Here is a 27,542-nt window from a genome sequence, read left to right as displayed (position 1 = left end):
TTTATGTTTACACCAGAGCCTTTATCTGAGTAGTCTCATGATGTGTTCATATTTGACACACACACAGATTTTGAACAGTACTTTTCCTGTGGCTCAAGCATGTTGTGCGCCAAATCAGTAGCACAACCAGTACACACACAACTTCTCCTGCCATAACACTGCAGCATTTGGAAAAGCCAAACTGGCAAAATTTTCTCTGCTACATAGTTCTTAATGCCAAAGAAGTCACGTTCCGCATTGAATCTGGCAACCAAACCCCAAACTTGTCTATAATTTTTGATATTCAGATTTAATTGAACCATAATAGTCTCTGTGTGTAAATTCCTTGTCTGCTGTCCAGCTTTTTGTACATCAGAATACTTGTTTTCCCCTGGATCATAAAGGAAATGTGTAAGTTGGGGTTTTTTGGCATACATTTATGTTTTTCCATGGCAAAGCCATCTATTTTGTGAATTATTTAGCTGAAATTATAAATCAAAACCACCACAATCTAAATGATTTGTGTGGTTTTATCTGCTTGGAAAAACTTCAAAGGGAGAATCCAGTCAAAAGCAGATTTCAGTATTAGAATATATTGGGGAACTTGACATTATTACCAGTATTAACTATATTTATTGTTATTTATGGTTGTTAGCTGCCCTGAGCCTATTCGGAGGGAAGGCGGGATATAAATCTAATAAAAATATATCAATTAAGGCTCAATCTTGTTTATGGATTCCTCTCATACTACAGCTGTTCAATTAGCTTAGTTAATGGCTGCCACACTTACCTTCTATGCATTTGGGCTTTGAATACAGAACAGATACTATTCATCTTGTGTTTCCCCTTTGACCTCAGTTTTCCAATATACATTTATACTTATCTACCAGATGAAGGACACATGTCATGCATAACCAAGTCTGAAGTCCATCAAGGCTCATTCCACATCAAATTGCAAATCTTTACAGTACCATAAGACTCCTTTTTGGTTTTGCTACAACAGACAACACCCCCCCCGCCCCCCCCCCCCCACATTCTCTTTCAAATTTGGAATATATTACAAACAATTGGGGCCTGTGAGGAATGGGAAGGATGAACAACTTGAGAAATTCTCCTTATGCATACCAAATCTATCTCCCCAGAGTTTTTATGGATTTGAGCAGGCTAATTTCCCTCTGCTTCCCTACCTCTAAATTGCTCTCAACATATTGTACACCCTGAAGCATACTCTGTTTTATATGGCTTGGCACTGGTGTTTTTCCTTTTTCTTAATATACATTTTTTCTATATACCTAAGGAATTAGTTTCTCATGTTTGGAGAGACCTCAGTCTTCAGGTAGCTGCAACAGATGCTTTCAAGATTGGCTCAAGTCCCCCATGCTTGACCAGTAAATATAGTGATGGAAGTCACGCTATGTTGAAATAGGAACTTGTGTGTGAGGTGCATATAGGAATACTTAATTTATTATCTAACTTATATACTGCCTCTCCACCATGTCCAACTTTACAGTTAAAGCCTCTTGCATTCTAGAACTAGAATAGGTTCAGGCCGGTAGCCATGTTGGTCTGCAGTTGAAGAGCAAGATCCAGGTCCAATAGCATCTTAAAGACCAACTAAATTCCCAAGGCATGAGCTTATTTACGTTAGTTATAGTCCCCCTTTCTCACTGAGACTTAAGGCGGGTACAGTGTGTCAGCACAGTCGATTTCAAAGACATTTCAATAAACATGTAATAGAGTATAAACATGCAAATTTGCAAAGATTTAAACCCAGCAGAAATACAATAAATACAGTCTACTCCCCTCTATCCCATTATGTATTTGTTCATGGAGCTACACTGGAAAATACAATCAGCAGACTGATTCCTCGCCGGCGAAGGGAAGTAGAGGGGGGCGTATTTTTCAGCGAGATTCAGTCGGACAGAGACTCATCTCAAGACTCTGAGAACTACAGTTCCCAGAATGCAAAGCGGAGGAAGCCTGTACCTTCTCTTCCTTCCCTCCCGCGTTTCCGGCGGAGGTTGTGATGTGCAGGTTTTCTGAGTGATAAGAGAGCTTCTCTTCCTAGCCGCAGTCTATAGGGCACCGGGAGAGGCTGCTGGAGATGGACGAGGACGGGTTACCCCTCGTAGGTTCCGGCATCGATCTGACTAAGGTATAGGCAGTTTTCTGGCATCTCCTCTGCCCTTGGCAGTGCAGTCCTAGGCGTGTTTACTCAGGAGTAAGCCCCTCAGTGGGGCTTACCCCTCGGTAAGCGTGTATAGGATTCAACCTTAGTTTCTCTGCTTCTCACACTAAGAAGGTTCGTACTGGTTCAGCTGTTTTCAGTTAGTAGTAAAATGAGGAATTTCCCCCTGTGCTTCACGTCCTAAGCGCTTGAGAAGCAGCTTTGGGACTTCAGAGCTTACTTTGTCTCTCGCAGAAAGGACATAAAACCTCATGTTAGCATTATTGGCGTGAACAGGGCTTGCCACCTTTTTCCAGACAAGGTTTCTACATCAATAGCTTTGTATTTAACAATTCTTAATATTTTTATGTTCTTGGCTTAATGTTCTCAAAGAGGCTTATAAAGTTAAAGACAGAATTGGTACAAGGGGAAAAAATCTTGGAAAGAAAGTGACTAATATCACAGTATAAGATCAATAAAGCAGCAGTATATCAAAGCAACCAGTCAGAGCACCAAAGCTGTTGAAGAACATGAGAGCTGGTCAAAATACAAACAAGTCAAGTTACATCGAAGCAATCGAATCAGACTGTCGAATCAAATGAATTCGAATGCTGTCAATGAGCCACAAACACCTGAGACTTTTTTAAAAAATGGGGTCAGTTGGTACCCATAAGAGTTGAACTCTATTGCCAGGGATTCATTTGGTGAAGTTTTTTCTTGTTGTTATTTGTAAAGCAGTGCATTACTTGGAAAAGCTTCACCTAGTGTGTCTCTGCCCATCAAGGCTGTTGTTTAAAGTATAGGAACGCTGCTGGGAGGAAGAGAGATAATCTTGGAGTATATATAATAAATGTGGAGAGGCTGAGATTAGCAGAGAGGGAGATGAAAAGGAATTTTTTTATGGCGTCCTCACCTGGGTTTGCTTCCTGTTAGTATAATTTTAATCTTTGATGGGACCTTCATGCCCTAACAATCCTCCTTTTTTATTTAAATGTAAAAGAGCCTGTAAATGTGAGGCGTTAATGTAAACTGCATCCAACTAACTAGTTTAAAGGTTAACAGATTGGGAATTGAGCCCAGAAACTAAGTAGAAACCAACAGAAGTTAGAGTTATTCACTCCAAGTGTTTTACTCCTGTCAGGGTCCTGGTGGCCACATTCTGGACCAGTCACAGTTTCCAAGCAAAGGAAGCCCCTCACAGATTGTGTGTAAAAGTAATCTAATCTGAGTGTCACTTGAGGCATGAGTAGTGATGGCCAGATATCAGGGTAGGAGAGTACAGGCAAGGGGGCAAGGTTGGTGCCATGTAATCAGGTAATAAAAGCAGTGGGAAAGGGGGGAAGGGTTGTGCTGCAGTCTTTTAGCTCAAAAGGAAAATTCCTTTCTGATTTATGCCGTGGTGATTTATTTATGTTGATCGCGTAAGCAGGAACTACTAGCCCAGTCTTTGAGGAACGTACTTCTGTGCCAAACCATCCTGTCTGAAGGGCCTTATGGCAGATGCCAAAGAAGAAAAATGGAACAAATATGGGAAATGGAAAAAAATCCTATCTGACTTTACTAGGCTTCTCCCATAGCATCAGATTAAATTTTTCCTGTAAACTGCCACTGAAGTATCCAAATTTATTGGATCCCTTTTTAAATAGATCCTTCATAGATTAGAGACTGGGAAGGGCAGGCAAGGTTACAGTTGATGATTTTAATGATTTTTATAAATGATTTTTATTTAAGTGGCAGTGGATAAGAATGATTTATTTGTGTAGACAAGTTCAGGGTGGGGAGTATGTGTAATATGGGCACTTCTGCTCATACCTGAGTGGGGTATGAGGGCCGTGGGGCAATTAATGGATTAAAGCAGGAGTCAGATTCTGTGGCTGCTGAGGGTTTGCTGCATGACAGTGCATGGGTTTCTTTCTCACTCTTGTTTCAGATAGAACACCCCCCAAAAAGAGATGTTGTTTTAATTATAGCTAGCTTTTGAAGCCATGTTTTGGCTTGCAGAAGATAATTGAAATCCTGGTTTGCCTTGACAAATGCTGGTTTTCTCACCTGAGTAGGCAGGAAGTGTGTCACAGTTACCTTAACTGACACATTATTTTACATGATGTCTGAACTGAGCTGAGTGTTCAGAAATTCCAAGAGGGATGTAGGTGAGGGTTTTGAGGCTTGTAAGTGCCTTGGTGGAAGACTATGGAAAAGAAGTGTTCGTAAAACTGTGTTAACTGTATTCTCAGAAACCAGCCTGTGCTATATTCCGGATATGAACTCTACATTTCAATCCTGTGTATATTTACTCACCAATAAGTCCATTTATCACCAAAGTCAGAGATACAAAGGGCAAATATATGACAGGGCCTTCTTGATTGTGGTGCCTCGTTGTAGAATGCCCTCCCTGCACCCATCAGCCTTGGGCTAACGGTGCAGTTTAAGAACACTCTCCTGGGAGTATGCCCCATTGAATCCCGCTTAGGATGGCTCTGTCAATCTTCTAAGTTTTCAGCCCCAGGTTGAAGTGTGATTATTCTCCGAGCATTAAATGAGCTTGATATAATCTACTTGTTGACTAGTTTTTTCCTCCTGTATCTAACCCATTTTTGATACTACCTTGATGGTATAGTTACTCTGCAGTTATGAAACATTTTATTGATCTGCTAGTTTTAAGATGTTATTTTAATAAGATATTAATACCTCCTGATTTCATTGCTGGGAGAGGTTTTTGAAGTTTTTAACTTAAAACTATTTAAAAATTTAGAATGCCGCTGGGATTTTCTATTCTTAATAATTAGGAACTGTTGGCTGGTTTTCTGGATTAATAGTTGTTGTTTTACTACTATTATGTTTGTTTTTAAAACTTTGCTATAAGCTGTATCAGGAGCCATGATTGGCTAAGATTGCAGAATAAAAGTATTATAAATAAATACATGTAATTTGTTAGTGCTCAGTCTTAATCTTTGTTTTATTTACAGTGCAATCCTAAGCATGTGTACTAAGCACTGAATTCAGTGGTGCTCAAGTGTGTTTAGGATTACATCCTTAAGCATCTAGTCAAATACATTATTGAGACCCACTGTTGTTAGATATCTGTATCCATGGGTCAGATGAAAAAGAATGTTTGTGTAATTTGCAGATGCTATGAAACTGGAAAGAACTGCAAATATAAGATTATACTTCAGCGTGTGATTTTCATAAATTGGAGAATTGGTATGAAAACCTTAAGTCAAAATACAACCTATTAGAAAGAAAAACATGTATGAAGTGTGGGAGAGAGAGTGATGAAGCTCTGTTGTATCAAGATGGATTTAAAGGTTTTACTGAATCAGTTACTGATGTATTTTGTGTGTGTATTTTGTACTGTGCAGGTTCCAGCCATACAGCAAAAAAGAACAGTGGCCTTTCTAAACCAGTTTGTGGTTCACACAGTTCAGTTTCTTAACCGATTTTCTACAGTTTGTGAAGAGGTATGTATACATTGCATCACTTTAAACCCATACCTCTGTGTGCATAGACAGCATTATTTACTGGTAGGTTCCATCTGAGTATATGAACACATATTCAGCTGTTGTGACAAACTGTAGTTAAAAAGCACAGTTTAACTGAACTCTGGGGTATGATTGAAAGCTTTTAGCATCTGATGAAGTGAACTCTGACTTACAGAAGCTTAGTTTGGAGTAAATTTTGTAAGTCTTTAAAGGTGCTGCTGGACTCCCATGTTATTTTGCTGCTACAGACTAGCACGCCTACTCATCTTTGTATATTGTTAAATCTCAATGCATGGTGTTCTACAAACTGATTTTGGATGGATAGTAAAGCAGGATTCTGAACTGTAGTTTGTGCCTGGCTTGTTAACTATGATCGGTACTAACTGTGGTTTTTTAGTAACATCCACATTCAGAAGTCCCTGTTTGTTTAGTAGCCCTTTCTGGATACAGGGTTGGCTGTACTGACCAGCAGAACATGAGATAACCAGATACCTGAGGAGTGCCTGTTGAAGGTCGTTTCTCAGGATGCTCCTCTCCCATCCTCTTTCCTGTCCTTTACTGTCTTTCCACACTAGTGATGACTTGCAAAGCAGGACTGAGCAGCTCTAGCGTCTTACAGAGAAGAAATATAAAATGCTGTGGAACAGATCTTGCTTCATCACATGCTGCTGTTGTTTGCCAACATACACAATAGGCACTTCTCCACACAAAACACTGGGGCAGTCAGATGCAGTTCACAACCTACCTGCTCACATATCCTCCCCCCTCCCCCCACCATAAAGAAAACTCAGTTTCAAAAAATCATTTATATTCCAGGAAACAGTGAGTGACTAACTGGTTTGGCCTTGATCATGTGCTTCTTCTGTTTTTGTTTTTTTTATCTCTGCAAGAGAACGAGATTAGAGAATGTGGCAGAACAACAAGAGAGGGTGATGTCTGTATTAAGATCCACTTTGTTTCAGGCTGAAAAGTTTAGAGAATGCATCGAAGTGGCTAGATAGAAAGCGGGTGCGGGGGGGGGGGGGAGCATCGCTGACAGTTGGCTTAGCCAAGAGCAGTTGGAAAATCTTCAGTGGAGCTTGGCTTGCCCTGAGTTTCTTTGCCCTTTCCCTACTTATTTGTTGCAGAGAGCAAATAACACACATGCAGCATAGATAGGGGCACTTTGCCAGCAGTCAGGCAGTGCAAGGAAGCTGTGGGTCACGTCTGGAAGTTCTGATTGGAAGTAGGAAAGGAGGCAAACAGCAGACTGATCGTTTTCAGGCAAAGCGTTTTGTGGCACAGACAAATCAGGGTTTGTACAATGAACTGTGGTTTATAGCCATAATTCCAAACAAGCTGACATGGGGTGATGGCCCCACCCTTGCACTCGCCTACTCCAGAGGAGCAACGGGTAGGGGGCAGCCCTAACAAGGCTGAGGCAGGAAGCTCTAACAGGCTGTGGGGAAAGGAGCAAGGGTGCGGCCACACCCAGAGGTGCACCTGCAGTGGCCTCAGAGCCTTGAAGATCAAGCACATGACTCAAGGAGGAAGCAGGGCTTAGAAAGCAGACTGTGCCTTGGGAACAGGCCAGAGAAAGAGGCTGGCAGCAGCTTGGGCCTCCTGGATCCTGGTCACACAGGCAGAAGAGCCTCTTAAAACGTTTGAAAAGGGCAGGGCTGGAGATGAGAAGGCCCAGCCAGGAAGGCCATTGGCCTACATCCCCTTCACTCACCTTGGACCTGCCACTGAAGAAAGGGCATTGGGGGCGTTCCGGGTCAGCCCACACTCTGACAATCCTTTATTAGTCTGGCCAGGGAGGGGCAAGCAGGAAGGGCCAAACCACTCATGAGAGGGAGAAGGACAGAACTAGAACCCCCTTCCCCTCTGTGATTGAGGCTCATCCAGGGGCTTACTGGAAAAGGGGGGTGCTGGAGGACATTTGAGCCCTGGACTGTGACCCACTGCTTGGGAGTCTGACACAAGTACTTAAAAAGTCCAGGGAAAGGTCTGTCCCAAAATCTAGTATTTGGAATGTCCTAAGGGAAGATGCCAGGGGTTAAACCTGTGCCCTTTGAACACACACAGCAGGTTCTTACACCAAATATTAGTCCCTACTCAAGATTCCCAGAAAGCACTGTCTTCAGTATATAAATAGCGTCAAATAAATAGATCTTGAACCATTAGAACAGATGGCTAGTCAGGGGTTTTTTTAATTAAAAAAATATTTCTAATGCATGTGTTTGGTCACTTTTAAAAACTGACATTCATTTTGAAGAACAAAGTTAACGTCTATAATGAAAACAATGGGGATCAAATAGCCTTTTTAAAAAATCTGTCACTTTTCTTATGTTGGCTGGATGGCATGTTTCTCAGGGTGTTAAAAGTTTTTGGCTCCTCAAGCCAGGCAAAAACTTACTACTGTGCCAGGAGGCAGTGAGAACGCTACACATCTGCCAGCCACCGCACTGGCCAAGAGTACTTGAGTAAAGCAAAGGCTGGTTGCATCTGGCAACAATTAGTTAAAGCCACCATATCGGTTCATATGGCCTGGTTCGTTGCAAGTCAGCCTGTGTTTGAAAAGGAATCGTACATGACATTTGATTTTAGGTGTGACTGGAGCATTTTGTTCTTCAGCTTCTGGGTTTCCAAAAGCTTTTAGTGTGAGTGATTTCCACTGACTTTTATTGTCTCAGATGCATTCCATATTTTTCTTCCAAACTGGATTAACGTATACAACTAAGGCTGCAAATTTTAGTTCCTTTGATTGGTATAGTTATCACTGAGATGGAGAAGAGAGTAAATGCATTCGGTTTTTTTTAGAAGTTGTTTTGGTTGTGGTGCGAGACTAAATGGGAATTAAAAGTTAATAAGGTTGGCCTTTTTTTTCAGCAAGGAGTAGCTGCTTTTGTTCATCCATATCCTATTTTCTTTAAATTTCAGAAACCGGCCTGTATTGAGGTATCTAACAATGTGCATTTATGTTTAAATTAAGTAGAAAAAGGTGCATATGTTCATTCATCAGTTGACAGTCCAGTTGATACTGACCACACTTTTTCATTGCAAATATTCTTGAAATTGGTCCCATGGAATCAAATAATAATCTTTATCATTTGGTGGGTTCAGGATATCCAGTCTTATCTTCCTATTCCAGTGCTTATAGTTTGCTTTCCCTCTCAGTATATTTAATCTATCCCTTCGTTTGCCTGATAACTTGAAAGAAGACCCTTTCCCTGGTGGTCTTGGCAAACAGAGTGGCGTCCAGGAAATAGTAGGCTCTCTTTCACTTAGACTTCAAGTGGTGAATAGGTATTTTTGAGGAGTTAAGCATCTGTTGTGGGCTGCTCATTTTTAGGAACTGACAGGGCTTCTCTATGATATATCTACAAACATTAGGTAGCCAAAACCACAGCAGGCCAAGATTATAACCAGGGCTTTTTTTTCAGGGGGAACGCGGGGGAAAGGAGTTCCGGAACCTCTTGAAAATGGTCACATGGCTGGTGGCCCCGCCCCCTGATCTCCAGACAGAGGGGAGTTTAGATGGCCCTCCACGCTGCTGGAGCGGCGGGGAGGGCAATCTAAACTCTCCTCTGTCTGGAGATCAGGGGCGGGGCCACCAGCCATGTGACCATTTTCTCCAAGGGCAACCCACTGAGTTCCACCACCTCTTTTCCCAGAAAAAAAGCTTTGATTATAACCCATATTTAATTATGAGGCAGATTCAGTCTCTGTATGAAAAAAGGTTTACTGTAGCATTGTATCCCATGCTGTGTAATTGTTTGCCAAATGACTGGTGTAATAAGTGAGCAGGCTTAGTTTTTTTGGCAGGAAGGAAGATGGGACACTTGAGTACAAGTACAGTATTGAGTAATATTTCATGTCCTTGTTTCCCAGAAATTGTCGGCTCTCTCCCTTCGAATTCAGCAAATTGAAACTATGCTCAATATTCTAGATGCAAAGGTTGGTATGTGAGATGTCTCTTCTTATTAGTAGTTTTTGTGCATACTTAAAGCTCTTGCCTGTATTGTATATAGTTTCACTGCTGGTTTTTTTCTGCATGCAGAAATGATCATCTGGTGGGGGGGCGGGAATTGCATGTTATGCAAACATATGGAAAATAGTTATGGGTGATAGGGAAAACAGGAAGTGAAATTGCCTTTGTCATTCAGGCCTTGCCTGCACTAGACTTTTTTAAACTGATGATTTAGTAAAAGAGAGTCCCCTGAATGCTAAGTAGGCAGCTTGTATTCTCACTGTTAAAATGCTGACTTCTGTTTTTAATGTCGCCTGTCTTCAGTTGTCTTCTATACCGGGGCTAGAAGATGTCAAGTGTGATGTATCCAGTACCAACGTCAACAGTGTCATGAATGGCCCCGTACCACAAACCTCAACAGATCCACAATCAACAAATGTTTCACCTCAATCAGAGGTAAATGTTTAAAGCACAAAGGGGCCATTGTTATCTCAAACAGCATTTTCTCTGGTTAGCAATTCATTTTTTTAAAAAAACGAATCCACACACGTTGGTGAAAGATTGATCTGCAATTTTTGCTGTGTATAGCAGGACAGTGTGCATGAGACAGGACAGCTGAAGTCAGAAGGAACCAGCGAAAACATCACAACTGTAGCAAAGGATCCACGCTATGCCAGATATCTCAAAATGGTTCAAGTGGTAAGCCAGTTTGTTTTGTTCTTCATACTTGTTGGAAATACCAAGCTTCAGTAATTTCTCAGCAAACACTATAACAACAACGACAACAATAATAATATTCAATTTATATACCACCCTTCAGGACAACTTAATGCCCACTCAGAGCAGTTTACAAAGTATGTTGTTATTATCCCCACAACAGTAATCACCCTGTGAGGTGGGTGGGGCTGTGAGAGCTCCTAGAAGCTATGACTAGCCCACGGTCACCCAGCTGGCTTCAAGTGGCAGAGTGGGGAATCAAACCCGGTTCTCCAGATTAGAGTCCCATGCTCTTAACCACTGCACTAAACTGTACATATCCTATTATCCATCCATCTGTCTAGGATAGTTTTTAACCAGCCTTTCCACCAAGGAGCTGAGAACAACTTAGATTCTTCTCTCCTCTGTTTTATCCTCACAACAACCCTATGAGGTAGATTAGGCTGAGAGAGTGACTGGACCAAAATCAACCAGCAAACTTCATGGCAGAGTGGCAGTTTGAATGTGGGTCTTCCAAATCCTAGTTCGACACTTTAACCACTGCATCACACTGACTTTCCGTAATTGTAGACAAAATTCCCTTCCAAAATACCATAATCCTTGATTAAAACCCAAAAAAAACAAGTAAAAACTGTGTTGATTTCAACTACACCAGCTGTTATCTCATGCAGTAGATTAAATTTGACTTGGACTACCCAGTGTCAAATAGCACTTGTGCTGAGTTTTATAAAAAGCAACTGTCTGATAAGGTAAGATCAATAAAAAGGGTATATTAGACTCAATCCAGCTCCATTGTTCTCCCGAGATGCTGTAGCCCAAGTCTTTCCCCTGTTGGTGCTTTTTTAGAAATAAAAATACCCAGGAGCTCCTTGATGGTTATATGTAGATCATATATTCTGCTTGTTAAACTGCTCAACAATCCACACCTCATTATATTTTCAAATAAGGAGCTATCCCAGAAATGTTTTTGTCAAGAGCAAAAAACCCCACATTTGTAGGTTGTAGACACTGCAGAGTGTGAGGAGTAGTGTCATTTTATGCACTTTAGATTGGAAAGGCAGGCTCAAAATGTTCTAAAAATAAACAGGCCTCATTGCAACCCTGTTATTCTGTGTATTTCAGTAAAGTAAAGGGGGAAAATGCCACCCAGACCCTTCCAGGCAATACAAGCAAAGGAGTTCTGAATCTTTATGGTGTGAAGCAGGCAAGCGAGAACCCTTTGGTCCGGGAGGCCAGAACCACTCTGGCTGCTTATTCAATGAAGGTGTTGGGGAGGGAGAAGTACATGCCCTTTCTTGGAGAATACAATGGAAACAATTTATCACATTTGTTCCTGAGTTGCTTTTTGCCATGGTACCATGCGAGTTGATCTTATTTTAACTAATTATGAGCGTGCTTTCCTGCGGTTCTCCCTGACATTAAAATGGAACCAACAGCTTTAATTTCGTTGCCTGTGTCCAGCAGTTGCAGTTGAGTCAGGCTTAAATACAGAGCACTCAAACTCTGCAGTATCGTTATTAGGATATTCCATCAGACCCTTTTGCTGGCGCAGAAATTTTCCGGTGAATTTGGATTCGGGTATTGGCATTCTGTGACTAGTTAATTGCTAATGGACTTGGAAAGACTGGGGTGCTGTTGAAAGGAGAACACTCCCTGGACTGTGTGCTGCGATGCTTATATCTGTTTGCGGTTTTCAATCTTTTTTTTTTTTTAAGTGACTGCCTTGAAAGGAGGCAAGTTGCCTCCCTTGCCCTTTTAAATTAACAGAGAATTTTAACCACAGTAGAAGTCTCTCGTTCTTCTGTGATTAAACTTCTTAACCCTATTGGCAGAGATGTTAAACCCGTAAACATTTTGAAGCAGTAAAAAAATTGGAGGGGAGTGGACCGGGGCGGGGGGCGCAATGGAAATTTGGTGAGGAACTGAAATATATGCAATACTTAATTTCTTACCAAATCTAAACTTATTTTACTGCTTTAACTTATAAATGCATAACATTATTGCTTAGCATATAAAATTGGACTGTTTCTTTTATTTATGGAATTTAAACGTACCAATGCCTTAGCACATGTATCTTAGTTTTAAAGGTAGGCATGAATCCACAGGCAAAAAAAAAAAATCTCATGAACACGATGGCACCCTCTGAGTCCACTGAAAAGTATCTTGGATTTGAGCAGTGTGTTTTCAGTGTATATCATTATCTTTTTTTGACATGGCTGATGGTCTTGCATAGAAACAATTCATCCGACACAGGAAATAGGAGTGGCACGTCATTTATTTATATCTAATGTGTGCATAGATACAATATCTCTGTATGGCCATAATCCAAAATAGATTTAGCTGCAGTTAATGCCCTAGATCTCAAACCATTAAGCATGCCTACCTCTGGCCAAATGGCAGTGTGCAAGGGCATGAAAAACCATAAGACTTGGAGCAGTCTCTCCCACCATTGAACCTGTGCTAAAGTTTCTTATATGCGAGTTGAGAGCCACATTCTTGCTGCTGAGGAGTTGAATGTATTACGGTTTCTGATAGCCAAGGAATTCGACAGCCCCACTATAAAGTTCGAAGCAATATTAAAGATGGCAGAAGTCCATGAGATGTGATTTGTCTGGTGGGTGTGATTGGTTCACATGTTTGGTGCAAACCTCAGTAACCGAAAGGAGGATAAGCTTTACAAAGAAAAGAAGACCCATCTGTATTGGTAATCAAGCCAGCTCTGACCCTTAAGACAGATAAGCTTTTGTTTTTTTAAAATGAAGTAGATAATGCACAGTCACTTTCCAGCTAAAGGTGGGTCTGGAAGTAAATTATCTTTGGGATGGGACACCTGTTTCATAAAACCTTAAGCTAACGGTTTATAGGCCTCAAGTATATGATCTTAAATTCCTCTTGCATTAGTTATGAGACACAAGTTTGGTCTTTTATTTGATTTATATATCATTTTAGTGCTATGTGTGATAAAAATTTTGGCAAGCAAAAAAGATCACTACATCAAAGTATAGGTATGCATGTTGTGTCTTATCCATTTCTTACTTCATATTTCCCAGGATTCTTCCTTGGGTTGAAGCCTAGGTGAGAGAGACTTTACAAAAAAGAAATAAATAAAATCCTGAAACTGTTGAAAGCTCTGAAATGGGAAGGAAATACTTATCAGATTTGAATCAAGCTTGCATCATCTCCAGAATGCAACTCTGATAGTGCTAGCTCAGTAAGACATTGTGAGACTCTGTTGCTGTTGACCTTGAAGCTTAGTTAAGCACTGTGCTGAGACAGACGGCATCCAGGTCTTCCTTGGAGCTCATCATCAGAGGCATATGAGGGCTGCCTTACTTGGAGTATCAGTTATGATGGGCAAGACTCCCTTGCTGATCATCTGCAGTGTTATGACTATTGGGGTGGGGCATTGGAGTGTATGATAGCAGAGTCTACTAAGAAAATTTCTGGTTCAGTTTTGAATTCAGGGTTTCCAGATGAACTATGTACCATTATTGGTCTTTTCTGGGTGGAGCATTGTCGGTTCGGATCGAATCCATTTTTTTCCGTTACCGTGAGTTTTGGATCTGTTATTTGCAATGAGGCCTTCAATGCTCTTTGAGGCAGATTTTTTGCCCTTAACAGCTCCAAAATTGCACAGAACACAGTCTTCCCTCTAAACCATCAACCCACTGAGTTTGAGAACACACAACAATTGGGTTTGTTGCTTATGGACCCCAAAGAACACTAGGGGAAGGCAAGTATCAGCTATGCACATGCACACTGTTCTTTTCAAGGGGAGGGGTTGGCAAAACAAGGCTCTGGGGTAGCTGTTTTCATGCCTAACAGCAACAAAATCACACAAACCATTGATCCACTGAGTTTTTCCTCATGTACACTACATACACACAACAGACCATGAAGAAGGCGAGTGTCAGTGAGCACACCCTATAGCGGGAAATTGGCAAAGCATAGCAGGGCAGCAGCGCCCAAACAGGAGTGTGCTCCAACCAGTACAGTGTAATGACATTAAGAAAAATCCTGCTTTTTGTTCACTTTTTCCTTTCTTTAAGTAATGGTAGTGCCAATAAATTATTAATTATTAATGCCATTAAGAAGAAAAAGAAAGGATAGTGCCAATAAATCATTATTTTTGCGTCCTGCTGTTGCCTGTTGCAATAACAGCAGGAAGATAATGTCATTGCTCAAGTAGTGCTGCCAAAAAAAATGCACATTCCCCCTTCTCTTCAACAGAGGTAAACAAATGTTTCCAGAGCCAATAGGCGGAGAGGGGTCGGTGCTCCTGTTATGAGGACCTGATTGGCAGGGAGACAGTGACATTGTTCTGGTAGTGCTGAAAAAGAATGAACTCATACACATTGCACACATTCCCCTTTCTTGCCGACTTGAGTTAATTAAGTGGTATAACATAGCACAAGGGCTCTCTCCCCTTGGGGTCTGATTGGTAAACAATGCCAGTAAGGAAAACAAGATGCTGCTGACTGAGCGCCTGCCTGCCTTCTGCTGCGCAGTAAGAACTGAAAGACAAGCTTTTCAGTGGGACGTGTCATTATAACTCTGTTTCCGAAATTTGGTTCACCACTCAAGAAGCCACTTTAATGAAACAGCTGTTTCTGTGACAGTTTCTGGGAACATTTGTTTTGTTTTTGCGCACTCCTAGTATATGATACCATTTAGAAGAGGAGCAATAGCAATACTTGAAAGGTCAGGCCAGTTCCTGTAGGAACTGTGTGCATGTGCCACAGATCCTCAGTGGACAAAGGTAGAATTCTTTTCTCTAACAGTAGGAACTTTGAGAACTGCTTGACTGTATGGGCAGTGTGGTAATCTAAACACACTCTTGCCATGCTCACAAGTAACAAAAGTTAGTCACTACTTTCTGCTTGATTGTTGAAAGACGACAGCCGTGTGTTGCAAGAGGCTTTAACCCAATTCTTTTTGGCTGGAAGCCAGGCAGATAGAAATGGTAGAGAATCCTTATACCTTCAGCACAAGCATAGCATAAAAATAAGCCCTTGTTGCTGAGGTAACCAAAAAATGTACTGTGGCCACATTCAGATATCCTGCCAAATGGCTTGTGTGTTTCTACATAAACATCAGGATTCTAAATCATGGGTTAACAAGAAAAACTTCAGTTTACCAGGCACCTGAAATTGCATGTCACAGCAAATTTAAGCTTGAATTCAAGTCTTCCCAAACTAAGAAGTTCTTGGTCACACATGAGGAAAGAAGAGAGGGATTCTGTGTGAGCACAACACATGAACCGTATTCTTTCCCATAATGAACAAACAGAAGTTCGCCATGATGTTCTAAATTTGGCCAGTCATTGGCCTGTGTGAGGGAGCATTTTATCATCCTGAAATTCAGCACAGTTAGCAAAAAGGCATATGTGGACCAACTGCAGTGAAAGGGATGCCGCTGTCTGAGTGAACAGGGTAATACAAAAGTATTTCATGTAAGAATGAATACAAAGAGCCATCTGTATCTGCATAATAAAACATGCTCAATTACTTGGTTTTATACACATCCCTATTTGATCAAAGTATTTTAGGGTGGCTTGTTTGTTTGTTTGTTTCCTAATGAAAAAGCTGGCTTGATTTTACCCCATGTCAGTAACTCTGTTGAGCCTTTATGCAGAGACCTAGTCTCCCATGTAATCTAGCTGCCAAACTCTTCAGTGAAGAATTCTGACATAAACTTCCAGTTTCTTTGAGTGCATCTTTCCAGTTGCGGCAGTGGTGGGAATTATTCCCTGCCTAACGTTGCCTGTTTCTTCTTCTTTCATACTTATTAGTGTTAATGTTACCATTGTGAGGTACAAGGAGTTTTGGACAACAGAGGTTCAAGAAAAGAACATTTGCCTCCATGTTTTGGGTTACATTTTCCATATGATGACTCCCAGTTATAAAAGAACTGTGTGACTCCCAGTAATAACAGCTCTGTGGATTCCCAGTATTAAACTTGGTCTATTTAATTGTTTGTATTGGAGGGGGAATGAGCTCTGAATACTGATGCATACAGGGAAATATTAATCACAGAATTAGTGTGGCTATCACTCTGCCAGCCTAAATGGCTCTTTCTGCTTTCCCCAATGATGCTAGTATAAACATGCTTCTGTGAAACAGCAGTCATGGCTGCCTTCTCCTTTTAAAAAGCTTCTACTTACCTTGGCCAGGCTGTATCTGTTCCATGCCAAAACCAGCCGCACACTTCTGGTTGCTTAGACTTTGAGGTCTCTCACGTCTTTTTCAGACCTTCAGTAGACCTTGGAAATCAGAAATGGTACTTTTTTTTTCCTTTTGACCTTTGCCTCAATGATGGCACAGCAGCATGTTCTTTTCGAGCCATACTAGCAAAAGCACAAGAGAAAAACCTGTAAGTGTGTCCCTAGCCAAAGGTTCCCTGACTTTTCTCAGGTACACTGCAGAAAAATATTAGGGAAGGAAGCTTGAATTCTGGGGAAATAAAATCTACAGGCAATAGGAATACTTTCATTGCAGAAGCATTTTTTTAAACTTAACTGTCTAAACCCCTGAGAAGGTAAATCTCAGCTGACAAAATACAGTAACTTCAATATGTTTATTACAGTCAAAAGTTTCCAACAGAATTTGAGTCCAGTAACACTTTCATGACAAAAAAAAATGTCCCAGGTATAAGCTTCATGAGCTTCATGTCAGTAAGCTTTGACTCACAAAAACTTATACCTTGAAATGTTTTGTTAGTCTTTAAGGCGCTACTGGCCTCAAATTTTGTTCTGCTGTATGGCTATGCACCTAAATCACCAGGATCCCCTTGGTTATTTCAGAGTTTTACAGGCCTTTTGAAGGACTAAGAGGGAAGGAATTTGGTGTCTAGCCCCTGGAAGGCCATTCCAAAAGGGATGGTGTGGCAATTGAAAAGCTTGATTCCTAGCAGAGACCTGAACTGATTTCCACATCTGTTTGCTGCAGGTGTGGCATTGGCAAATAAACATCATTAGTGTTCAGTAAGTCGAAGACCTGTTCACTTTCCTGCATGCACATGAATTGTCTTGTTGTCGCATCCGCTTCTTATTTTCCCTTGGCTGCACTACTGTGTTTATTGTGCCAAACCCCAGCTGCTTTTACCTTTTTGATACAGAGCAGCAGGTGTAGGTATTGTCTGGAAAATTGTGTTTAGATTCTTGCATCCATTTTGTGGGACTGAGCATTTCAGATGGGCTAGGATTTGGAAGCTTATCAGTTGAAGAAAAAAGACTTTCTGGTGGTATTTTTGAATTGCTCAAAAGCAGAGCTTGGTTTTTCAGGATTTCTCCTGTTGGCATAGAGGTAGTCGTAGGAAATACAGTCTTCCGTCATCCTGATGGAGTCCAATCTGCAAAACTAGTTGTTGAGAACAGTTTTTAAAATGTTTGTTCAGTAAAATATCGATGCTTGTTCGGTAATCTGGACTTCTAACTATCATTTTTTTCTCCTTAGGGTGTCCCTGTAATGGCAATAAGAAACAAAATGATATCTGAAGGATTAAACCCCGATCTTCTTGAGTAAGCAACAACTTTTGCTTAGCTTGAATGTTGTTTGCTTGATGACTTGGCGTACTTGGCCTTTGCAGTAGTCCTTTGGGAGCATTGGAGAAACCTGAAAAACCTCCAAAGCTAAGATGTATCTGTTAAAAGGCTTTGAAATACCGTGTTATAGAGCCTTTCTGGGAGATATTGTGTGTGTGTGTGTGTGTGTGTGTGTGAGAGAGAGAGAGGGAGGGAGAGAGAGAGAGAGAGAGAGAGAGAGGTGTCTATCGAAAATGCACAGTTGCATTCTGTCCTAAATGCTTTAATAATAATACATTCTCAGAAATCCTTACAGCAATTCAGTAAAAGAGATCAATGCTATCAGATCCATAGCAGGTAGGGGAATTAAGGTTGCTTAGGGCTACGTTGAGTGTTCTTGTCTGAGAGGAGACTTGAACTGGATCTTCCCAGATTGCTTCCTTAACCACTACATTATACCATCATATCTCAAGTTCTCCTGGATTTTGAACCCCAGTTCAATGCTCTGAAGCTTTTCCTAGGTACTGTGCATTCTCCACTGGATGTGGATGCTCTTGCTTCTCAGATCTATGCCACAACCATCAGCATTGTCTCTTAAGGTCCCAAAGTGCTTTTTGGTACTGCTGGAAGTAGCTAGTATTATGACATTTCACTTGATTCTAGACAATTTCTCGCCTTTCTGTTGCAGGACGCCGGATGCTGCAGTGCCTGCCTGGGGAGGCCAGGCAAACGGAGAAGAAAGTTCTGATAGTGAATCCTCATTTAGCGACTAAAACTGCTGATAATTCTCCCCCTTCCCTTTTAAAAGCTCCTTGCAAACTATTTGTAAGTGCTAATATACGGAACTTAACGGAAGAGATCCCTGATCGTTTGAGCCATAGGAAGTATTGTTTTAAGAAACGGTTTCTTTGCACTGGGATCTTCATGTTTGTCTTCCACAGAGTTTTGAATGAAGGCCCAGTCACACCAGAAGTGAGATTGTTGTGGACGACGTGCTCTTCCTTGTAATGCAAGGGCCTTGAGTTAAGTCACTGTTCTAAAGAGGTTCAAAGTAAAACTTGAAATGGCATTCTTTTAGCCCTGAAGTTTCTTTGGACTTAACCTTTGAGGGGAAATTCTTTCCCAGTAGCTGTCAGCTGTATTCTCATTCAAGGTTCCTCTGAAACTGACACATGGTTTCCTATATTGCATTTTTATCTATCAGTATTGAGTAAGAATTCACAGACCAGTTATATCATGGTAAATAACAAATACTGTACTTGATTCAATAGAGCTGGGAGTAGAAAAGGGACCGTACAAGAGGAGGGGATAATATTGGCTCTTTGAAATGAACAAACATCTCTCATGGTAGCAGGCTATCGCATCTTGCTGCTGGAGTGCCAGTGTGTTGGCTCTCTACACTAGACTGAGTGGCCCAGCTATCTGAGGCCAGCCAAGGAGCACCGGGTTGTCCATAAACATGCAGTACACTGTGGGCAAGAGGCAGCCCCTTTCCATTTCCGCTTACGCCATATTTTTCAGTGGGAAGGTTATATGGAAACCCTAGTCTCGCAGCACCAAATGTTGCAGATTGCTCCAGTGTTATCCCAGGGGGCATTTGATTCTTTGTGCAAAATGAAGAAGATAAGTCCAGGTTACTTTGGAGAATAAAGCCTCAAATACTTTGTGAAACAAACGTATTTTCCTAGAAGGTTTGGGTTAATGCAGTAGCAAGCATTCCGTTGCTTGTGATTGAAGGATGGTACCAAGCTAGATGGAAAATGCTTTCCAGTTGCTCAAGTGAAATGAAGTGAGTTTATACTGGGTCGCCCGTAGGTGTCCTGGAAAGTGGTTTCGGAAAAGTAACCTCTTACATAGATAGGTCTATTTTTAAAACAGATGGATTGCCTTATAGAGAAACCTAGTAGAAAATTGGATTTGTTTTAAGTAAAATCCAGCCATCTGAATCAAAACACAAAACTCTTATTTGTGTTAAAATACATCTCTATTCAGTCAGTGTGTTTGTCCTGGCAAAGCTGGGCATGAGACTACTTGGTGAATTTTGCCCATGATTTTGAATTGTCGAAAGACCACTTTACACATTAGAGTTTAAGTGTGTTTTCATGGTATACATGCAAGTGAATGCTGGCTCATTGGAATGAGTATGCTGCTTCATCCATCACATATGCTCACCCGCGAGCTGTAGTTGGCCGTGGCTTCTCACCATGTGGCTACATAGATACGTTGTAGCCACATGAACTGATTGTGTGACATTAATCCTGAATCTATGAAGTGGTTCTGAACATTTCTCCCCAAAAGCAGCTGTAACCAAGCTGATATTAATACATTCCCACTCTGCCATTTTGAATTTGCTGCATATGTGCTAATTACGTGTCATGTGGACAACAAGTGATGGTGGCTGTTGAAGATCAGATTTGAAGCTGACCGATGAGGGATGGAGGATGGATACTCATCTTGGTCTAGACAATTTAAGGCTCCAGTGGTGAAGTAGACTGTCATGCTACTTTCTGGTTGGATTAAGTCCTTCCAGTCCGCTCTTTGAAAACAACAGGACATCATAAATACACAAAGTTCAGCCTATCTTAAATTTTTTTAACCAACTTGATTTTCAGCAAAATGTGCAACTGGTCTGCCAGCAGTAAATCACTTAAAGATGTTAAATGCTCATTAACGTGCTGCCTAATAGCATACATTGTATACTGCTGCACTTAATCCTGTATGTCAGAGGAAATGCTTGGATTTATAATTAAAAGTATGTTTTGTAAATCAAACTTGTGATTCTTTGCTATATCCAAATGCATATCCTTGTTCATTAGGGTTGTACCTCTTGAATTTTAATTAGAACAAATTAAGCAAGCTAAATTAATGTCTCCAGTGAGATCTAGAGGATGCTAGAAAAATATATTTATGCCTAGACACCAAAAAAGACTGACATTGGGTTATCCTTAGGGATCAGTAGTTCATTCGTATAGGCTGGGTACTACATGGAGATGGCACTAATAAACTGGATTTTATAACATTTGGAAAGGGAAGCTATTGCTTGATATGAAAGAATCCAGAATCTGTGTTTTTAATCAGTAGTAGAGTCTGAATCGTTTGGATGAGAGATGCCACCTCTTCCCACACTTTAGTGCCAGGGTTGGGTTTTCAGTGCCTTCCTCAACTTTGTTACTAGAAAATGAAAATAACGTAGTCAAGGGAATTTTGAAAAAACAATGTAATAACAAAGAATTGGCAGAGCCTGCAGTCTGCCAAAGCATCTCACTCGTTTTAACAAGGCAGTCGCTTTGGTCTATTTTTTAAAAAGCATTACCATACCATAGAAGTTTAGGAGTTCAGGTCAATCAAGATTCCATCATATCCCTAGACAGTAAAATTAGAAGTGAATAGCAGTAAGGTTGGCCGAACATGCAATTCCCTTCCACCCTCCACTAATGGTGCTGTTCAGACTTCAGAGGGACTTTAAATGTTTTAAGATGTGCTTTTAAATGTTTTTCTTATGGCAAAGCTAAATAGGTGGATTCTTTTCCTTGACCAGATGTCAAAGGCCTGCTGAGCAGGCCTTGTGGTTTGGTTGGGATGTTTTCATGGTGTTGTTTAGATTGTCAGATACAAGATCCACTGTCATGGTTTGGGTTTTATTTGTGAAAACATCCTGGTTAGGACTTCCCTTCTTGTCCCAATCATCAACACTGAGGAACTGAGCATGTTTCCATTTGAAGCTGTCGTCCCTGAAAATGTGGAGGAAAGTTTACTTAACAGCAGATGCAAGTGTATGGCGTCAGTGATTCAAAATACTTCCGCAGTTACCCCCTTATTTGTACTACAGGGACTGTAAATAAAGTCTGAGACCATATCATGGTTCAAGTAGTGGAGTCAGTTCTCAGGTGGGCAGAAGTATGGTTGTTGGTACTGAAAATTCACAAATGCTGAAGATATAAACTCTTTCTAGATTCTGACAGTATTTTCCATATTTATTAAACAGAGCACAAACAAAATAATGATGTATTACAGATACATAATTTGGAAACTTTAAAAAAAAGCACATCTTTATTTTCTTACTTTTGTTAACAACCAAGATACGTCAGTATTTCAAAAAGAAGAATATTCCCTCATATATTTTGATGATCCTGCATCTAATAGCTAAGTATGACCCATACAGATTAAAAAAACTGCAAGGGTGGTACTCAAATCTTGAACTGAACTTGGAGAAAACTCTAGTTTTGCAGAAAAAACCTAAAGGTTAATGAAAAAGGGGGTTGGGCAGATTGAAATACAAAAAATGTTTAAAAGTGACAAGATTTGGCAAACTACCTCACAAAATACCAACTGCCGCTTTGAGTTTCCTAGCTAATTCCAGGCAACACTGGTTGTAGTGTTTAAGGGCTGTGAATCAGCACTCCTGGTTTGAGACTCACTATTGCCATGATTTCTGCAGGTGGCCTTGGGTCAGCCGCTCCTCTCAGCCCCAGCTCCCCAGCTGTATTGTGGATAATAATAACACTGACGTTATTCACCCCTCTGAGTGGGGCACTAATCAGAAGAGCAAATGAACTGTTAACGATTAATGCTGGACAGCCATCAATAGTGGTTAGTGTTTCAGATTAGGATCTGGAAGACCCAGGTTCGAATCTCCATTCTGTCAGGGAAGCTTGCAGGGTGGTCTTGGTCCAGTCATAAACTATCAGCCTAACCTCTCTCAGGATTGTTGCCAGCATAGAATGGAGAATGGGAGGTTATCGCAAGTCACTGGATCCCCATGGAGAGAAAAGTGAGGTATAATTGAAGTAAATAAATTACCCAGACAGCAGAAGTCAAGTATAGGTGAAAAGAACAGGCTATGGGAGACTACAGGTATGTAAAAGGAGAGCTAAGAAGGGAATGTAGCAGTTGAGAGGAAAATATAACCACCTTGAATGCCTCTGGGTAGAAAAGCAGCTAATAAATGCCTTAAATAAGTAGAAGGATGAGAGTGAAGAAAATGTTACCAAAGGTGGGGAGAAGGGGAAAGTGGGCCACAAGAAAGAACTGAAGCTGGAGCAAGTGTATGGAAGCAAGAGGAATGGGATTCCCCCCACTCGTAACTTCTTTCTCACAAATTCTTTCTAAGCATGATGAGGAACCCTCCTTTTTTGTCTTTTCCAGTAAATGGGTTCTCAAATTACAAAATGGCTACTTGCCAGTTCCCCATACACGTTAGTGCATCCTGGAATCATTGCGAGTGTAAACTATATAGGTATGCCCAGAATCATCATCTTTGCAGAGAAGTCATCATAGTACCAGAAGTGGAGGTGGGAAGGAAACATATAGATTGCATACAAATTTAAACAAAAATGCCTTCTGGGTATTGGAAGGGGTTTCCTAATTGAAATTGGAAAGTCTGATTATAATAGAGAGGAAAATATTTCTGAAAATGTGCTAAAGTACTATAACAGATGCCTTGGTAAAGTTACCCCTTTGCCACAGGCACTTATATCCTCTAAACATCTCAGTTTGCCTGGAAAATGCTGGGTGAGAAAGGACCAGCTGAGGATTAAAGCAAAGTATATCCTACCATGATTGTCAGGAGAAGGCCTGATGGGTATAATATGTTTATCTTGGCCATTCTTGAATGTCTTATGTGCCAGATGTGTAGAAAATGAATTTAATAGAGGCATTCTACATCGCCCCGGAGTTTACAGCACAAGAAGCCAGTTCCTGGGTCTTTAATTGGTTTTCTCCTATTAAGCTGAGCAAGGTGGCTAAATATATAGAGAGACTAGTTTTTGTTTGTGTTTTATTTCTTCAAAAAGAAAAAAATATTTAATGTTATTTGGTATTAATAGCAAACAAAGGAGGCAAGCAGCTGGGTATTTGCCCACCCCTTCCTTCATGAACTGTTGCTAATAACAGTGCAAGAAAATGTCACTCTTCATTCTGTATTCTATTATCCATTCCTGTTTAACATTGTAATTTGGGAGAGTTTGATTTTTCTTACATGATGGCTTATTAAAAAGGTATAAAGTTTTCTGCTATTGTTTCAACACAGAAAATCTGTGCCAATCTTCCCAGTTTCTGGCCTATCCATTTCCCCTTAACTTCTTAAATGTCGGACTTATTTAGTGCCATCTTTTCTCCAAGGAAATCAGAGAGCTGTTTTAGTATCATAGGGAATGTAAACTGCTATTTATTATATTTTAAATTGTGGTTTTTATGACGTTGTGACCCGCCTTAAGCCCGCTTGTGGGGAGGGCGGGATATAAATCCAACTAAATAAATAAACTACTTTGCCTTAAACTTCAAAATTCTCCTTTGGACAATGAAAGTTCTTTGAGTATTCAGTGAATATTTGGTAGTCAACATGAATATTTCTTCTCCAGTTTTGTAGTAACAGCCAATGTATAAATATGGCTGACATGCAGCAGTCCATATTTGATTGTGTCGGGTATATAGTAGACAGCCATCAATCCTAGTAATTACTTTTGGTTAAATACCTAATTAATGTTGGCCCAACAGACAAACCTATGGAGCATTCAGTATCTCTCTCCAGCATATTTAGAAGACACTTTGTAGATAAAATTGCTGCACTCCTTCCAACTTACCTCCATCACTGCTACAATACAATTATCTCATGTTATGAGAGTACCAAATTGTTGCATTCACTTGAATGGATAAATGACTTACCTGTTTTAGTGACTGACGAAAGATACCCTGGATCAGTGATTGCTTTATGATGGGTGTCAATGACTCATTAATGTGATCCTTACACAAGTTCAGTAACCAAGATGGACAAGGATCCAGAGTACACTTGGTGGCATTCACAGCCCCAAAGATGTTGTCAACTTCCATCTATCAAAGTGATCTATAAACAGACCAGATGGTGTACTGGACATTCTAATGTTAATGTTATGTATTCTATTCTATTCTATTCTATTCTATTCTATTCTATTCTATTCTATTCTATTCTATTCTATTCTATTCTATTCTATTATAGCTAGCTTCCTGACACTCTAATTTACCAATACCCTTCCCACCCTCTGCCTGGATTATAAGGACTCCTTCCTTTTCCAACTCCTCATACCTGACAAAGTGAGCTCTGACTCAAAAGCTCATACCCTGAACATCTAGTTGGTCTATAAGAGGTTATTGGACCCAAATCTTGCTCTTCTACTACAGACCAACATGGCTATCCACCCGAAACTATGGATATTCCTAGTATCTCAGCTATATTGCAACCAGCACTTGAACTGTAACGTCAATTTTACTAAGATTTTTTTCTCAATAAAAAAATTTGCAATAGCATTGCAGCTAATCATTACATCCTAAGAGTTTAAAGTTTCAGACTTTGGAGTCTAAGAAGCTAGGAAGTGAAAAGGATACGACTTAAATTGCTCAGTATGTCACTGGCACTGGGTATCAGTCTCTCCAGAAACTTTTGAAACTTTCCGTGGGAGATCTGAAGAGATTTACTTTTTACCACCTCATTTTACGGAAAAAGCCTTTCCCAAAAGCACTGGGAAGAGGTGGGATTGATTTATATGCAGACTAAAAGTAAGGATGTGAAGCATATTTCCCTCAATATATCAATGATTGCTTTTGTTTCTAGACTGGAATACTCCTGTAAACCTTGCACCTTTGGCCTAATCAGGGCTTTTTTTCAGGGGGAACACGGGAGAACGGAGTTCCGGAACCTCTTGAAAATGGTCACATGGCTGGTGCCCCCCCCCCCGATCTCTGTCTGGAGATCAAGGGGTGGGGCCACCAGCCATGTGACCATTTTCTCCGAGGGCAACCCACTGAGTTCCACCACCTCTTTTCCCAGAAAAAAGCCCTGGGTCTAATAGAGTGTACATTTTAACTTGACTGTGATTTATGTGGCATTTAATGAACCCTGTCCTTTAAAATATCATCCCATCTTGAGCTGGAAACTTCAGAAACCAAAAGAGGCCAGCAACTGACATTATTTTTTAACATGCAGTTTTATAGAAAACAGTTTATATTCAAGATGTGAAGGAATGAGAGGAAATTTCTCCATCATACCAGATCCCCAGTCTGAAATTCTTAGACATGAATAATTTTCCTTGCAATGGTGCTCTAAAGCATTTGTGATAAACACTTTATTAGTGTGGCAAATGGTGAGCTCAGGGAATTTGCTGACACAGCAAGTTTTAAGATTCTGTGATTTGTTGTAATATTCCCCAACAAAATGGCCACATTTTAAGGGTCTGAAACTCAGGGCTAATACCAAAGATTTTGGTGCCTGAGATGGAAAACTCACCATCCATCCTTATGATAAAAAGAATATAATTCCATTCCTTTTTGTTAGAGAATTTTTAATAAAGACCCCTACCATTTTAGTTTTGTGAGCAAGAAACTGCCTGGCATGTGAAAGTTATGGAAATACCTTAATAGCTAGGATTACCAGCCTCCAGGTGGTGGCTGGAGATCTCCCAGAATTACAATTGGTTTCCAGGCCACAGAGATCAGTTCACCTGGAGAAAATGGCTACTTTAGGGGGTGGAATTATGCCATGCCCAGGTCCTTTCCCTCCCTAAACCCCACTTTCTCCAGGTTTCTCCCTCCAGATCTCCAGGAATTTCCCAACATGGAGCTGGCAACCCTATTAATAGCACATTCCATGGCTCTTGTGATTGTTGCTATGCTGCGGGTCGGTATGACATTACACAACTTTGTAAATACATAACTATAAGCAATTTTTATCTAGAATAAGGGTTCCACATTCAGCCTTGGACACTTCGTATTGCAGTTTGTATATGTTCTGGCCTTACCACAAGGAGCCAGAAAGAATTTTTATTTGTATTAAGTATTTTGATTGTTTCTTGCCACTCAAATATGGTGCCATCATTCTCTATAAGATGAAGTCTAAGTGAACTGCTTGTAATAACCTTTTTGATCTTTTAAATTCATTTTGTTCTGTAAACAATTTAGCATTAAAGTATTTAAGCATAAGGATAAAGTAGCTTAGTATGCATCAGGCCCCGGGAAACACACATCTGAGTTTTGTGTAACAATAAAATTCATATGTCTGTGTATCACTGTGGTTGGTGTCTTGGATTATATTTGGATAAGTGATAGATTCATAATTGGCAGCAGAGTACTATTTAAAAAAAAATCCCTGGCACTTTCCCTCTTCATTTTAAAAGCTGATAATGCATGTCACTTGCTTCACTCCACATTATGGCTTGATAAATTTTGAGTGCCAAGTCATTGGGGCACCTAGAAATTTTATTGGGGCATTTAGTATTGTCAGCAATGATTGTATTGTAGCATATCTCAGCAATTATCAGTGGAAGTACAAAGATAAACATTCTGTATCAGAACATTTCATTATATGACATAAAAAGAAAGATGTATGAAGTTCTTGTGTAACCTCAACTTTACACCAGTCATTAATGTTGGATAGATTCTTTTCTTAACCAGTAGCTTTATATACTGGTTCCAACATTCAATTACACAGTTTTTTTAAAGCAATAACATAATTATGAGAAATGGTAGAGAAGCTAGGCTAGGACTAGAGGTTAGCTTTTTGTACTTATGATGACACCAGGGGTTATCCCTATATACAACAACACTTTTGTCATTGCTTCAACAAAATTGTGTGAAATTAGTTTTTGTGGGAGCAGTAATAAGAACTTTTGGTCATTACAATACAAAACCCTGTAGGCACAGAAATGAGTTTGGCACCTACATTTTGGTGTTGGATCTTAGAGCCAAATAAAATTTGTC

The 27,542-nt window shown here is 40.4% G+C and overlaps 1 protein-coding gene across 2 annotated transcripts; it reads left to right on the top strand.

The window, feature by feature from the left end:
* Window positions 1-1,999: 1,999 nt before the first annotated feature.
* WASHC3 (WASH complex subunit 3) lies at window positions 2,000-20,573 on the top strand. 2 transcript variants are annotated; one of them, XM_054987700.1, is made up of 7 exons: window positions 2,000-2,134; window positions 5,506-5,604; window positions 9,499-9,564; window positions 9,902-10,033; window positions 10,169-10,276; window positions 17,749-17,813; window positions 18,505-20,573. In XM_054987700.1, exons 1-7 carry the CDS (start codon window positions 2,084-2,086, stop codon window positions 18,587-18,589), a joined length of 606 nt encoding a protein of 201 aa, XP_054843675.1. In that variant the 5' UTR covers window positions 2,000-2,083; the 3' UTR covers window positions 18,590-20,573. The 2 variants fall into 2 exon arrangements, with proteins under 2 accessions (XP_054843675.1, XP_054843674.1); XM_054987699.1 differs by having other exon boundaries at window positions 10,166-10,276.
* Window positions 20,574-27,542: the final 6,969 nt, after the last annotated feature.

This window comes from Eublepharis macularius, chromosome 9, assembly GCF_028583425.1.
Source record: "Eublepharis macularius isolate TG4126 chromosome 9, MPM_Emac_v1.0, whole genome shotgun sequence".
NCBI classification, from domain to species: Eukaryota; Metazoa; Chordata; class Lepidosauria; order Squamata; family Eublepharidae; genus Eublepharis; species Eublepharis macularius.
Note: the sequence above shows the minus strand (reverse complement) of the source record. Positions and strands in the feature narration are given on the sequence as shown.

Excerpts from the sequence above, each read along its gene's own strand:
- WASHC3 (XM_054987699.1), top strand. The coding sequence starts at position 2,084 with ATGGACGAGGACGGGTTACCCCTCGTAGGTTCCGGCATCGATCTGACT. Across the intron at positions 10,277-17,748 it reads ATCTCAAAATGGTTCAAGTG|GGTGTCCCTGTAATGGCAAT; the intron begins GTAAGCCAGTTT and ends TTTTCTCCTTAG. Across the intron at positions 17,814-18,504 it reads TTAAACCCCGATCTTCTTGA|GACGCCGGATGCTGCAGTGC; the intron begins GTAAGCAACAAC and ends TTTCTGTTGCAG.